Genomic DNA, 15,568 nt, shown 5'->3' on the forward strand with positions numbered 1-15,568 from the left:
CTCCAAGGAGCCATACCTGGCCGACTGGCTGGCATGGCTGGGGGTGTCCACCACGGTGGGCTCCGGGGATGGGCTCCTTGGTGGGGGCGGGGGGCTCTCTGGCTCCTCGGCCTCTTCCAGAGCCTCTTCCTTTATCTGGACAGTGGGGAGAGGGCAGGATGTGCCCCCAGGCATGCTGCCCCCTGAAGAAACAGCAGCAGAGCAGGGTGGCTGGGCTGAGGTACCAGGTCCCGCAGGTGGAGTGGAGGTGGAGGGGCAGGCCGGAGGGGTGATGGAAGGAGGGCCCCCAGGGACAAAGGGGTGCTGAGCGAATGAGGGCTGGGGGGCCACCTGGTGTAGGCCTGATGTGGGGTGGGCAGCAGCAGTGGGGGGCAGGCTCTGGCTCTGGGTCAGCACGGGGGGCTGGGCGGGGGAGGAGGGCAAAGGCTGGCTCTGTGGCATGAGCTGCAGGGGTGGAGGGTGGGCCGAGGGGGGGTGGTGTGTGGACAGGGAGCTCAGGGGCTTCAGTGCTGGTGGGGGTGGTAGGTTGGCATTCATGGAGAAGGGGGAGGGCCCTGAGAGGTGAGGTGGGTGCTTGTGCGCCTGTGGTGCAGGCAGTTGGGGAATGGGCGTGGTGGGGGGGGGCTTGATGTGAGGCATGGCCAAGGGGGCCGGTGGCAAGGGCTGCTCACGTGGGGGCTGCTGTGACTGCAATGCTGCCTGAGAGGCAGGGAGCTGCAGGGTGCTATGAGGGTGGGCTGCTGCCTGAGGGGCCCCTAGGGGGGCCTGGCCTTGGGTGGCCTGGGGAGGGAGGCCAAAGGGCTGAGGCGGGCCCGGATGCTGCAACAGAGGACCAGCCTGTAAACTGTGAGGGCCAGGTGGGCCCTGACTGTGCAGGGAGGGCTGGGCGTGAGGCTGGGCTGTGGTCTGGCCAGCCGGCCCGGTCAGAGGCTGCAGCGGAGGATGTGGTGAGGGCAGCCGCTGAGGGTGCAGGGCGGGTGCCTGCTGGATGTGGGTGTGGGGAGCAGGTGCCGTGGAAGCCTGCGGCTGGTTTGGAGGCTGGGAAGCTGAGGGGGAGCCCTGGGGAGGACCTGCTGGGACAGAGGGCGTGGGCCCTGAAGTGGAGTGCTGGGTGGCTCCTGGCGGGGCTGTGGAGGGAGTTGGGGCTGCCCCACTGGGAGCCTGCAAGGCTGGGGGCTGGGCCTGCAGCATCTGCTGCTGAGCCGAGGAGTCCGAGTCACTCTCGTTGTCCTGGGGGCTGGGGATGCTGGGGGACGTGCTGCGATTGTCCTGGTCGATGTCTTTGGGGTCACTGCTGCCCTCATCATTGACACTGCGACTGTCTGAACTCTCTCCCTCGCCTTCAGATGGTGAGTTGGGCCGGCTGATCTCCTAGAGCCCGAGAGAAGAAGGATGAAGGCTGCAGGAGAGTAGGGCCACTCTCTGCCCAGCACTGCTAGCACCAGACACACAATAAAACTTGCACAGGTGAAGCAGCAAGGTGGGCCCCACACTGTCCTGGGCCATGACTCTAGCGGCCTCCCTGAGAGACAGGGTACTGCCAGTCCCCAGTGAGATCTGGGCTGGGGCTTCTCAACAGGCATTATGGCAGCCAGCTGTACTCAACAGGGCTCAGCTGCAAAACTCACCTGGGTCTTGGTTTTCTTGGAGTTGGTCCTGTCCACCTCCTCCGTGTCTGAGGCTACCTTCTCCCGCTGGCGCTTGGTGCTCTTAAGAGGCGATGAGGCTTCTTCCTTAACCTTCTGTAGTGGGGAAGCCCACAGGGGCACGTCAGGCCAAGAGAGCACGTCCCATCAGCCTCAGTGAGGAGATGGTGACAGCTCGAAGACCCTCTGCTCCCTCACTCTGAGCTCATCTCCAGACGCAAGCAGGGCCAGGAAGGAACATGTATCCGGGAACAGGAATCACTTTGCATTGTGGGGAGGGAGACCTTCCAACTGCCTCCACTCTGCCTCTGAGGCCTTGGGAAACTGAAGGCCTTGGGAAACTGAAAGCAGAGGAAGCTCCCAGAGGGGAAGGACCAAAGGTCAGTGCAGGGAGCTCAGCTGGATGCCCTCTCTCTAGGACCCAGGCCTCCAATCTGCAGCCTTCAGGCCAGGGCAATCCTGGTGCCCCAGAGAGGATCCACTAAGGAGCTGTGGCCCAGGCTGAGAGAACTGAACACCAACTCCAGCCACTCCAGGTTTTAATGGGAGGGGGGACTAAGCAGCCCCCAGCTGCCTGTCCCCAGCACCTCACCTTGGCCGATTTCTTCACTGTCTCTGATTTACTGTCATTGCTGGAGGTGCTGGCAGCGCTGGGTGAGTTCCGGCCACTGGAGCGGATGTCTTCATTGATGGGTGAGGCACGACCATCAGGACTGGCTGGTTGCTTCTTCCGACCACTGCGTAGTGTAGACATCTGCCACCCCAAACAGGAGGCTGGTGAGATTGGATTCCCACTCCCCGCAGGGACCCATCTGAGCCCAACATACACACAGAGCCCACCTTCTCTGGTAGCAAATGGAGCCCCCTGGCCAGCAGTAGGGACCCTGCCTCTCCCTCATTGCTCTGGAGGTTGACTGGCGCTATGGGGGGAGGTGAGGTGACTGAGTGGGCTCACATGGAAAAGACAGCAATTCTCAACTTAAACCCAAAGCATTCATCTCAAGAGACCACCCTGGAAGATGTCTGCTGCAAATGACGAGGCTTTCTGAGAGGCAGGAAGTCAGCCAGGGCAGTGTGCTCTCCAACTTTCTCCATACTGACAAGTACACACAAGCCATCTCTGAATCACCTCATGCTTTCTGTTTATTCCATGTAACTGCCCACTCTCCCAATGCAACCAAACTAAACCCTTGCTGACTTACTCTGACAGGATGGGAAGTGACCCAAAGAGATGAAGCTGTCAAATAACGTAGCTCAACTCCTACAACCACCATTCCTGCAAAGCCTTGATGGCTCAGAGACTATGGCACAATGCTGAACGTTGGTTCACCAGCCCCTCCTAGACGAGCAGCAGCTAGGCTGCCAGGAGACAGCAGCCATGATGGGTCACCAGGGTCCAAGTAAGGCAGACAGCACCACCCATCTGTCAGAGGAGCCCTGGGGAGGGGGGGGCAGTGCTAGAGGGAGGGACCCTGAAGACGCCTCTCTTCCCAAGGTCCTGCTACATTTATGACCTGAGAAACAAAGTCTCTTTATGGAAGCGGTCATGAGTGAGTAGAAAAATGTACCACAAGTTTAAACTTGAAAAAAACAAAAAAAACAAAAGAGTCTGCAAGATTAAAATAGCAAAGATATACCACACCAGAGGTGACTGGCGCGCGGGAGAGAGGGAGTGTGAGGTGCTCAAAGAGACTGCCCTGAGTCAGAGACCCACGACCATGCTCTCTGAAACCCAGCTCAGGATGTGCACCTCCACCCTCAGCTCCCCAAAGAAGGCTGGAGAGGGAGAGAACCAAGTGCTCTTCCCAGCTCCACACTGGAAGCCAATGTCTTTGGGCAATTACTGTCACTTCAAGGGGCCTGCTTCTCTGCCTAAAATAAAACACACTACTACTTCCTCTTCTGGTGGGCACAGCCTTCGAGCATCCACCTGAGCTGGAGCTGCGTCAAAGCCCCATGGTTAGAGGGCCGGGTGGGTGCGTGGGAGACTCACCGAGCCACGACTCCGCCGCGTCCTCATGCTATGCTTCCCACTGAGCCCATCATCCTCCTCTTTGACGGGTTTGAACATAAATGGTGGGGGATCCACTGGCTTCTCGATGGGGGGGAGCTCGCCGTACTTCTTGAAGTGGATGCGGCAATCCGTGCAGAGCAGGATGTTCTCCCGGCCACCGTGGTGCCAGTCTTTAGAGGCTGTGTGAGGGGAAAGGTGAGGGTGGGTGTCTCCTTGGGGACAGCTGAGCAAGAAGCGCCTTTCTGTGGGAGCCCAGCCCAATGATGGCACCACGAGACCCATGTAGCACTGGGCTGGACAGACATCTGTTACTCAGACAACACAGGCGCCAGGGCTGCCCTGCTTCCTCCCAGTCTGGAGAGGTTTCAGAAACACCTGTTCATCACCCTGCCTCACTGCTGGGTACCCAGGAGGAACTCACAGCAGGCTCCCAGGAACCACAGTTGAGTAAGTCCTTCCTACCAACTGGACAATACCCAATGCTGACTGCTAAACAGGCGAGTGAAATCAATAAAGATTTTTTACTTTCTCAGCCCGGAAACACAAGGCAAATGTTCAGAACCTGGAAGCAGTAAAGCGCCCCCCCCCCCGCCCCGCCCCTCCCAACCTGGAGATGAGGCACTCACTGGTGGTGAAGCAGTGGCGGCAGGCGTATCCCTTCAGCTCCTGCTCACTGTCCTCACTGTCGAAGTCATCCTCGCTGGCTGAACTCAGGTCCACTGGCACAGCGGGCACATATGGGGTGAGGGAGGGAGCATTAGGCTCGGCTAAGACACAGGGCACCCTGTGACCTCTGGCCTGCCCCAGCTCTGAGTCAAAGTGGCTCGACATGCTCAGGCGAGCAGAATTCATGAAGGACCACTCTGAATTCCTGAGGGGCAGTCAGCAGAATGAAGGGTTTATGTGCGAGGGGTGGAACTCTACGGCTTACCCGGGCAGATTTTGGGGGCTAATGTCACCACACTGGCATCTTGGGGCGGCTGGCATGGAGGCCTCTGACTGGCTGGATTTGACTTCGGAAAGTATACCCATGATGCTTTCCTGCCTCGCCCAGGCATCCTACAGAATTCCCTTTCCACTGAGCCATGCCCTGCGTCAGAACTTCTGGCCATTTGCATGTGTGACACCAGCGGCCTCAGGAGCAGGGCCTGGGCCTGACAGAGTGCAAGGCATTATTCCTATGGTCCAGTTTTCTAGGGAGTGAAGGAGGAGTCATGGGTGGGCCTCACTGTCATCTTGAATTGCATTTCAGATCAGACCCAAGAGGAGGATGTTAGAAAGCACTTGTTTCTTCTCAGGAAAAAAGAAAACATTAATTTGACCATATTACTACCAAAAGTACAATAAGAACTAATACATCATCTACCAGAAAAATCTTCTCTTTAAGTACCAAAAATAGCTCAGGCCAAGATCAAGACAAACTTTTGTAAAAAACTAAAATGACGTTGGATTTATTAATTAAAATGCAGCAATAATTTAAGAAACTTTCCCTACTGGTCCTAAGTCAGAGCTACATTTAGGTCATGCTTCACACGCATATGCACACAGGCACAACACATGCACTGATTCCCGGAGCCATCGGCTCCAAACCCAACTCCTGTGCAAAGACCAGCAACATGAGGTCTCCCTGGTGTGCTGGCACAGGGCATGGGTTCCATGGATGTGGCTAGGTATGAAAAGTCTCCCACCACCTACTGCAGTGTCAAGACCTTGCCCTCACTTACAGAATTCACTAGAGGGGGGCCTGGAGGGTGTGTTGACAGGTGTGGATGCTGTTCGGGTTTTAATCCTCCTGAACACGGCCTGCCTGCGGTGCCGGCGATGGGCCCGGGAGCTGGCTGCTTCAGGGGTTTTCTTCCAGTAGTAGTAGAAGGTGATTAGTTCCCCCTGCAAGAAAGAAGAGCTGGCTGTGAGCTCAAGTGTACACAGGGGTTTGAGTTTTAGATGTCCCCCATACTCCCTCTTCTGCCAGGAGTAGGTGAGTGAGTACAAGGAAGAATTCGCTCCTGGAGCTGTGAGCTGCCCGGCGGCTGCGCTGATGGGCCTGTTGAGACACAGGGCACAACTGCCAGGCATCAAGAACATTCGTTCATTCAGTAAATATCTGTGGGGTGCCTACTACTACGTGCCAGATACCTCGATGTCCTGAACACTGAGGCACATCAATAAACAGACAAGGAGAAAAAATCCCTGTCCTTATGGAGCTTTCATCCTGTCTGTGTGTGTCTAAGTGTGCAGAGGATGTGGTCTTCACAGCATTCCAGTGAAATCATACCCACAATGCCTGGTCAGTTAGACTGCCCTAGAAACAAACACAGAAATTCAAGGAGGTGTGAGGGACTCAGACTAAGCAGAAGGGTCAGGAGAACAGAGACCAAAACCCAGGAGAATGCCCGACAGCCCGTACTTAGACAAGCTAGCACTAAGTCCTGAAGGTGATGACTGGGGTTTGACAAAGAAAGATTAAGAGGGGACCAATAGTGGTGCCAGTGCAGAGAAGAAACATCACACGTCACAAGGTCAGCCTTTATGGCTAAAGGAGCTCTTCTTCTTATGGCCCAGCAGGAAGGGAGGCAAGTCAGCTTTTTGAAAATACAGCAAGGGGATACAAGACCTAATGCAACTTAAAAAAGAAAAAGGCCTGGCCGGTAACCCTACTCCCAGGGGCTCAGTAGGCCTGTTCCTGTCACACCATGTATACAAATGGCAAAAGGGCACCCTGGTGAACTAAAGACTGATTTCTTAAACATCAAGATAAAGTATCTTTACCTGAGATTTTTAAGGCATCTTCTAAAACAGTGAGAGCCTCGTTCACATAGCTCTTTTCTGATTAAATCAATGTTGTAGAAAGTCAATTAACTCAGGCCAGACTACCACCATACCCTGTAACAACAGGCTCAAAAATACCAACAATTATGAGGTTGGAGCAAGACCAGGTGATGTTTCATTCTGTTAGACATAAAATAAGGTCACTCTGAGATGCAGCCAACTCCACGGCACCTAACAACACAGTGTCCTGGAAGCCACCCTGGGCGATCTGAGCCCAAAGGTCGAATGGCTTGGACAGGCACTACTCTGCCTGACTGAAAGCTCATTGTCCAGCAAATGGAGGAGTCAAGAAAAGAGAAGGCAAAGGCTTTGTTCTCCAGTGACCTAAAATCTTGTTGGAAAGACTGAAGTTGGGGAGACTAAAATAGACATATCAAAAAAGCATAGGTATCATACAACAAACTCTTGTGATTGTACCCAATCACAAGAGGTTTCACGAAAAACATTCCCAGAGCAAGTGGTGTTCAAGGATAATGACAACAAGTAAACTAACTGACAGAGAAGTGGGCATATTTTAGGTGTGCAAATGGCTTCTGCAAAGCAGGAAACATATACGTGCTGGAGGGGGATCTACAAAAATACCAGAGCTGGATATTTGCCTGGGCATTTTTCTGAGAAGTGGGATCACAGCCACCACGAGATCCTTGAAGGAAGACTATCACCAAGGAACTTCCGACACTTCCATAAACCTATCATTTCTTGGAGCTATGGATGTTATGTCCGTCTTTCCAATTACCACTTAACATGCTGTTTTGGTTCTGAATTAAAGATTCTTTCGTGTCACGCAAAAAGCCTCCTGCTCAAGCCCAGGTGAGTTCTCTCAGCCCAATACCTGTTCAACACTGGCTTAAAATCTGGAGATGTTTATGTGAGCAGCAGCTGGCCTTCAACTCAGGCTGACATGACTAGAAGCTCCTCAGACAAAAGCTACCAAATACCCCACTGCACCTCTCACCCCCAGGACTCAAAGCATTTCCCAGTCTGGACTTATTATCTCATTTTTCCCTTTATGTCTTAAAGTCCAGAACTGGCAAATGAACAAAGGAACCAGCAAAAAGTCAACACAGATTCCTCCTCCTGTCCCAGTTGCTACTGCAGGGAAGGGAGAGAGAAGCACCAGAGGAGCCAACCCTGCCTTATTTTCTCAGCAGGAGGCTACTGCAGGACCCCATTTGTACCCCACCCTTTGTGCTGGGGACCAGAAAGAAAGGCCACCAAAGGGTTTTAAGCAGGAGTGACATGATCTGGCCTCCATTTTAAAGGTATACCCTGGCTGCTGGGTTGGGAGGAGATCAGTTAGACAGCTACTGAACTAATCCAGGCAACAGATGATGACAGACCAACTGCCAGCAATGGAGGAAACGGTAGAAGTGATGGGTTTTAGGGCATATTTTCAAGGTAAAGCCAAGATTTGTTGATGGATTAAATGTGGGCTCTGAGAAAAAGGAAGAGTCAAGGATGAACCCAAGATTCCTGGCCAAGCAACTGAAAGAATGGAGTCAGCTGAGTGGGCTTTGGAGAAAGAGATCAGGAGATTGGTTTTAGACACGGTAAGTGTGAGATGCCGACCTAGCATTCCAGTCCAGGTGCTGACCAGGCAGCTGGAATACGAGCTAAGTTCAGGGGAGAGAGAGGCCTGTCTCTCTCTCCCCTTTAGCCTGGTAGGGCCATGAAATGTGTTCAACTTCTCCCTCTCCCTCCATTTAATCCACTCCTTCCTCTCACTCAGTCACAGCCTACTAGATGGGACCTCAGAGGCCCAATGGCTGGCTGCCTTTACAATCAACCAGAAGAGACTGTAAAATGCAGTTTCTCAGGCCCCTACACTAAATCAGGTTCCCCAGGGAGTGCAGTTAACAAGCTCCCCATGTGATTCTGACGTACAGCCAGGTTTGGAAAGCATCTGTCCAATCAAAACCGTTTTACAGATAAAGAAACCAAAGCCTGTAGAAAAGAAGACTGTGCCTGTGAGCTGGAGGCAGTGTCTCAGGCTCCCTAGACAGCGTTCTACTCACCAGACCACACTGTCTCCTACTTTCCTCGGTCTCTCATCCCAGGCAATCATTAAAAAATCAATTTAAATGAATAGCAATATAAAAATAACTTCTAGATTCTCTCCTTTTTGACCATTTCTCTTCCCTTCTCTTGTCTCTAATAAAATACTGGTTGGTATCTGTGTTGTCATTTTATTAGGCCAGAAATTACTCTCACATCATGCATCAAGACCCCCTTTGAGGCATTCACTACTTCAGCAATGACAAGAGGGCGCTAAGTACTGGCCAGGGCTCTGAGGGCCACAGTCTGGAGTGGACCCTCTTTGAGGAAGCACGACAGGCTAATATGTAACGGGTGAAACACCACCCTGGGCCAGCGAGGCCAAGCAGCTGACCACCGAGGATGAACAGGAGCGTGGGCACACATACACACCAACTCTCAGTTCCGTGATACGGTAACTGAACAGAAAGGGAAAAGGCAGGAAGGGACTTGCTTTTCTTCTGATCTGTTTCTCCATCACATGCTACTCTAGGAATGTAGGCTACAGCTGTCCCAGTGGGGACTAGGGCATCCTGAGCCCCTAAAGTCATGATCTAGAACCTCCTAACTCCTGGCCACTTTAGGTCCTACCTTGGGTATTCATTTATCTACACTAATCCTCTGGTGTTGGCTGGAGTGAACAAACTCATAAAGCTACTGAAATAAAACTGACCTGGCCCTAGTTTTCCTATGAGGAAATATGGAACAGAAGCCAAGGCAGGTTCCAGTTACCCTTCAAATGCTGTCAGGGTAGCACACTTCATCAGTTCAAAAGGTCAGGTGGTATAATAACTCAGGGCCCAAGTTCCAAGGATTGAAAGGAAAAAAAAAAAAAACCCCAAAGTGGGTTCACCTCCTCTCTTAGCCTGAATCATTTCAGGGGCTAGGGGATGACAGAGGCCTAGGATATAAAAGGAAATGTGAAGCTATAGGAGATGGGAGGGAACAAAGATGGGAGGGAAAAGCGGGTGGGAAGGTGCTACCCAGGTTTCTGCCAAACCTCAGTCTTACTTGATGGTCTTGACATTTCTAAACAGCACTTGTCTGTAACACAATATTGCCTCACACAGTTAAAACTGATTATTTCTGTTTCTCAAATAGGAATGTTTTGAAAGAGTCTCAAATGATTTTAAAAGGTAGCATAATTCATGGATTAAAAAAGAAGCCAAAGTTGAAGGAGGCTAAGAGACTGGCCGAAAGCCAGATACCAGACAGAAAAAAAGGCTCAGGCAATGTTCAGGTTCAAAACTTTAAACCTCTGCTGCTGCACCATGTCCTCTGGTAGGATGTGAGAAAATCAGGACACGAAAGAAAGAAACCTAATTCTAAAATAAACATCAACTGTGCCCATTATTTAAGTAACAGTTTTTGAACAAGACTAAGGAGTCCCGAATAGATTTCAACAGGTTAGGGCCAACAATCAAAATGACCAATGAAGAAAGACCCTCCACCACCAGTATAAAATTATAGCTGATGACAAAATGAAAGAATATACATTTAAAAATTGAAGCCAGGGAGATGGGGAGCCTGGAACTTTCATACATTGCTGGTGGGAATGAAAAATGGTCAAACCACTTTGTAATACTGTCTGGCAGTTCTTATACCATATGACCCAACAATTCTACTTGTGTGTGTTTACCCAAAAGAATTAAAAACATGCCACACAAAGACTTTTACACAACAGTTCATAGAAGCTTTATTCTTTTCTTTTCAGAACTTTGCCCTATTTGTTTTGGCGGGACTTTTTTTTTCCTTTCTTTTTTTTTTAATTGTACTTCAGATGAAGGTTTACAGAACAAACTAATTTCTCATCAGTTAGTGTACACATTGTTCTATGATACAGGTTTAGAAGCTTTATTCTTAATAGCCAAAAACCAAAAACAAACCAAATGCCCATCAAGAAGAGAATGGATCAACAAATTATGGAATAATACTTGGCAATAAAAAGGAACAAACTACAAATGCAACAACGATGAATCTCAAAAACATCATGTTGAATGAAAGAAGTCAGACATAAGAGTACATACTATATGAGCCTATTTGAGAAAAGGCACAAAAGTCACAAAAAGCAAATTAGTGCTTGCCTAAGGCCAAGGTATGGAACTACCTGCAAAAGGACACAAGAGAACTTTTTGAGGTGACTGAAATATTCTATAAGTCAACTGTGGTGTTATTTATGTGCACAGCCCTGGCGGCAAAGTGGTTAAGAGCCTGACTGCTAACCAAGAGAGTGTCAGTTCGAATTCACCAGCCACTCCTAGGAAACCCTATGGGGCAGTTCTATTCTGTCCTATAGGGTTGCTATGAGTTGGAATTGGCTCGACAGCAACGAGTTTGGGTTTTTTCGGTTTTTTATAGTTGTTAAGGAGCCGTGGTGGTGCAAATGGTTAATTGCCAAACTACTAAACTGGAAGGCTAGCAGTTCAAATTCACCCAGGGCCACCTTGACAGAAAGGCCTATCGAGCTACCTCCAAAAGACCACAGCCATTAAAAACTCTTTTGTGCACAGTTTTACTCGGAAACACATGGGGTCGTCATAAGTCAATATCAACTCAACAGCAACTAGTTTTTTTTTTTTGGTTCATACAGTTACCCAAACTCACTGAACTGTGTACTTAAAGTGGGTGTCGTTTTATGGTATGTAACTTCTACCTCAACAAATACTGACTTCAAAAAAAAGAAAACAAATCCAGGCCAGGTTTTATTAGTTGCCTCTCAACCACTGTAATGTCTCAGGGATCAAGCATTGGAATGGAGCGAATCTAGGCGGATTAGAAGCAGCATACTGGTGACTGCATGGGTGGCTAGGTCTTGAGCACAAACAAAAGAACATGTTGGGAAAGGCTTTGGTTCTACAAATAGGGAGTGAAGCAGCTCTGGGCCTCACCAGGAATGAAGTCAATTGAGCTTTCATCAAACATGCATAGTGTGTACTGCAGAGACCCGCCACATATAAATTCAATGAACAAAAGCTGTTGCAGAAATCAATAGCTTACTGAAACATTAACACAGGCAATCATTGATCAAAGGCAGCTTCACAAAGGCAGCCTTGCAAATTAGCTCCTGCTTTTGCTTGCAAGCAAACACAGAGGTATAAACGTTGTCGACATGAACGGCCTATAATGATCATTTTGTTCCTGGTGATCTCACCTCATCCCACAACAAGGTCTCAGAGTCAACACATCTTACATCTCGGGACTGTAATTGCACACAGCATGATGAACTAAACTGGTTTAGTGCCTGAGCAAAGGAGGAAAAGAAAGGGGTGAAGGCATCTCCAGTTGACAGCATTATGGGCTGCAGCTCCTGCCAAGAGAAGTGTTCAACTCCATCAGTATATATTTAGCAGACACACTCACTCTCTGACTCCTTTCTTTTTTTGTGGGAAAGAGGGGTGGTAGGAGAGACTGAATTTTCCCAAGAGGTCATATGCAAGAAGCCACTGACAATGATACAATTTTGGCTCCTGGACTGAGGTAGCAGCTTTCCTCCCAGGGCATGATCTCCACACAGCAGAGGTCTTCTCCCTGGCTATACACTCAGCCAGGGCTGGAAAAATAAGCACCATCATGCTTCTCTGATTTTCCACAAAAAGAAAAACAAGGGCTGGGGGAGTAGGGGGGGAGTGAAGAGGAAAGCAGCAGCTCAGCGCAGTGCTTGATCTGGGTGCGTTGGGAGGCAGAAGAGACAAAGAACAGGAGCATGGAGAGAAGAGCCAGGGTGACAAAGGCTCCAGGCACCCGTGCCTTGTAATCCAGAGGCCTCCTGGGCTTGGCTGTTTGTAGTTACTAGAAGGGCTGTTTCCTCCTCCTCGGCCACCATTTTACATCTGTGCCCTCCTGTGTCAGGCTGCGAGCCCACCAAGCTCACTCACACACGACACAAGATGTAAAGGCAGGCTTCATCAACAGCTCCCTGCACTGCCTGGGCAATCCAGCTGAAGCCACAGGGGCTGGGGCTGGGGCTGGTCAGTCCTGCCAATTCGATGCTAGAGACAGTTCTTCTATGGGTAGAGGGCCCAGTTCTCCTTTACCTGGGTTAACAGCTAATGAGCAGCATGTTCCAGGAGCTGAATGGGCACCACAGCACGCATGTGCACAGACATGTGTGGGCTGGAGTAGGGAATTGACAGCCTGGTGCTACCGGGGCTCTCCTTCCTGTCTTGCAAGCAGGTCAACTTACCTGCAGGCATCTGGTAAGCTAAAGCAGTGCCCGCAAACATAATGGAGACTTAATTTCCCTCAGGCATTGCAATGGTAAGGGAGGAGAACTGTAACTTGTCCTGACCAATTAAAACATTTCTTTTAAGTAAAATAAGCCACATGTCTTCCCTTTCATAAGGAGCCTTGGGGGAATCAAAGTGTAGAGCCAATGCTGAGAGGGGAGGCACGGTAAGTATTCCAAGTATCAAAGGCTCACTCTTAGTAAGCCTGTGTGTCCCCAGAGTGGAACACAGGAGCAAAGAGCTCCTCCTCCCCAGCTCTCTTACGCCCAGCACTAACTCCTCAGACAGGAGCCCTCCGGGAGGCTGGTGTGGAGGCAGGAAAAGGAGTCAATTCTTTTTGTCTCATGTAAGAAGCAGAAGGGTACACCCAAGATTGGGTCCAGATTTTTTTTGTGATTATAGTGTGTTATTTCCTGAGAAGAGGGTGGGAGAGCTGTGGCAGACGAGACCCTGGGGCCCCAACACAGAGTGTCCACGGTGCTTACAGCCTGCCATCTACTATCCCGTCTTTTCTTTAGATGTTAGGGAAGGTACATGTTTCAATTCAGTGCATAGAGCAGTGTTCCTTTAACTTCCACCCTCCTCACAACATGATTCCACAATTGCCAGAGAAGAATGATGAAGATCGCTGGTTCTACAGCTGTTAAGGCAGGCCCTGGAAATCCAGTGTCCAGTTCCTTGTACATGCAGACAGAGGGAGCGAGGGAATGAATGAATAGGAAGAATGAATATAAGTATGCATGAACAAAGGCAGGATCTAATCCTGGGCCCTGCACTAGAGTGAGCACACCCACCGCAGAATGTAGCCACCACCATCAGTGCCTTCTCCACTGGTGAGAGGAAGCTGCAATTAATTTCATCTTCACCACAAAGTTTCAACAGGTATTGTTCCTAGGCCAAGCACTGCTTACTAAAATGAGAGGCAGCAGGGGAGACAGCGATGGGGATGTAGGCTTGGAAGCTGCTCAAGCGTAACGGGTTTATAGACACAGCTTCTTTCTGAAGCTACTTTACAGGGTATTTCTCTGAGTTCCAACAATTTTGCTCTTTTGCTCCCAAGCCTACCTACTACTGTCAGCTTTGACAACAGGCTGAGCTGCCTGTAATTATGTGATGGGACAGGACCTGCTATGTGGCAGAGCTGATGAATGTACACCTCCGCACACAACTGAGACCCCCTACCCCCCATCCCGCTGCAGGGGTTAGAAAGTAAGCATTTAGAAGAAACTATCTTAATTCTTTAAGACATTTTATTAACTGTGGAGTCCCTGGATGGTGCAAATGGTTAACGTGCTTGGCTGCTAAATGAATGGTTGGAGGTTCGAGTACACCCAGAGGTGTCTTGTAAAAAAGGCCTTGTGATGTACTTTGGAAAAATCAGCAACTGAAAACTTGATGGATCACAGGTCTACTCTGACACAATGTAATTACCAGGAGTCGGAGTAGACTCAATGGCAACTGGTTTTGTACTTTAAAAAAAAATTAATGCTCCTATGCTAAATATTCAAATATGAATATGTATGGAAAGAGTGGCTAAACCATCTCTATAAACCAAAAACCAAACCAGTTGTCAACGAGTTGGTTCCACTTAGGGCAACCTACAAATCTAAGTGCTAATGTGCAATTCGTTAGAAATCAAGGTGGTATTTCACTGCTAAAATTTTATTTGAAAAAATATGCTAAAATTATCATCTGGCTCCTTTCTCTGGTGGTCCAGGTAAAGAGGGTGAAGAAACACCTACTGCTTACTTACTGGAGTGATCTAAAACTTTTTTTCTTAAGGTGTATTTTTCCAGGAAGAACTTGCAGCAAGCAATGAATAGTTATGAAGCAAGGCCCCCCAACCAAGCAGAGGCAGGAGAGAGAAGGAAACATGCTGTAGAGCTGTGTCTCAGACTTCATTCCCCAATCCGGGCCTCAAGAATGGTCAAGGTCCCAGAGGAGCTAGCCATGAACACTGTCTCCTGGGGCGGGGGGCGGGGGCTGCTCTACTGGAGAGATCTGAGCCCAAGGCAGAGCTCACCTCCTCCAGTTCCACAGCCGACTCTGCCTGGGCATTACAGCCGCATTCTTTCTTGGCAAAAGAAACTACTAATTCGAGGGCAGTGAAGCAAGTTAGCAAAATTTCCTGGCATGTAATCCTAAGCAAGTCATTCTTTCCTTTCACTCCTTGACATTCCCAGGGCCGTATCTGACAACTGTTTAGAACATCTGAGGTGAGAAGCTGGGCACTGGGTGGAACCATCAGCTATGTTTAGGAGCAGCCACCTTTTACAGATCTTTTTCCAGTGGGCGGCTGATTGTCTTTCAGCAATGACTCTGATAATTAAAGCAGTGTTCTCCTGGGCTCTTTCTTTTGTTAACCAACCAAATCCCCTAATCCCTAAAGGAACCCCTGCCCACTGTCAGCTGGCTCTGCTGCTAATCATTCAATACTACCCTCTGTGGTCTCAGTGTGCACTTCGGAGAATGATGATCTGCTTGAAGGCACACAGTAGAGAGGTGGCATTCTAGAATCACAGTCTCCTGTGCAAGAGGCTGGCGGGGGGCGGTGGGGGGGTCTGGTCTGACCTGCTGTTCAAGAGGAAGACCCTGCTGCAAAAGCCAGGCAGTGAGGAGGCAGCCTGTTCCTGGGCAGAGTACAGGGCATCCCTCCCTCCTTACCACCCTCCAGCTCCTCTGCTGGGGAAAGGCAAATGGGGTAGGGGAGGTGGTGGGAGAAGACTCTGCAAGTATGTGGAGGTCTCCTCGGCTTAACCTGTTTGTCATGGCAAGGCCTGACTGAAATACTCGGAGATGAGCCTGAAGCAGGTACCCTT

General features: G+C 49.9%; 1 protein-coding gene across 23 annotated transcripts in view; it reads right to left on the bottom strand.

Moving 5' to 3' along the window:
* The window catches only part of RERE (arginine-glutamic acid dipeptide repeats), a 473,241-nt gene that overhangs the window by 5,259 nt on the left and 452,414 nt on the right, over positions 1–15,568 (bottom strand). For all 23 annotated transcript variants that reach the window (XM_064281204.1, XM_023552093.2, XM_064281194.1 and 20 more), the window contains 6 exons: positions 5,385–5,547; positions 4,287–4,379; positions 3,640–3,839; positions 2,239–2,400; positions 1,629–1,742; positions 17–1,371 (listed from right to left, as the gene is read on the bottom strand). In XM_064281204.1, the coding sequence (XP_064137274.1) occupies positions 17–1,371; positions 1,629–1,742; positions 2,239–2,400; positions 3,640–3,839; positions 4,287–4,379; positions 5,385–5,547 (2,087 nt within the window). The remainder of the gene's footprint in view (positions 1–16; positions 1,372–1,628; positions 1,743–2,238; positions 2,401–3,639; positions 3,840–4,286; positions 4,380–5,384; positions 5,548–15,568) is intronic.

The sequence above is a fragment of the Loxodonta africana genome, chromosome 3 (assembly GCF_030014295.1).
Source record: "Loxodonta africana isolate mLoxAfr1 chromosome 3, mLoxAfr1.hap2, whole genome shotgun sequence".
NCBI lineage: Eukaryota > Metazoa > Chordata > Mammalia > Proboscidea > Elephantidae > Loxodonta > Loxodonta africana.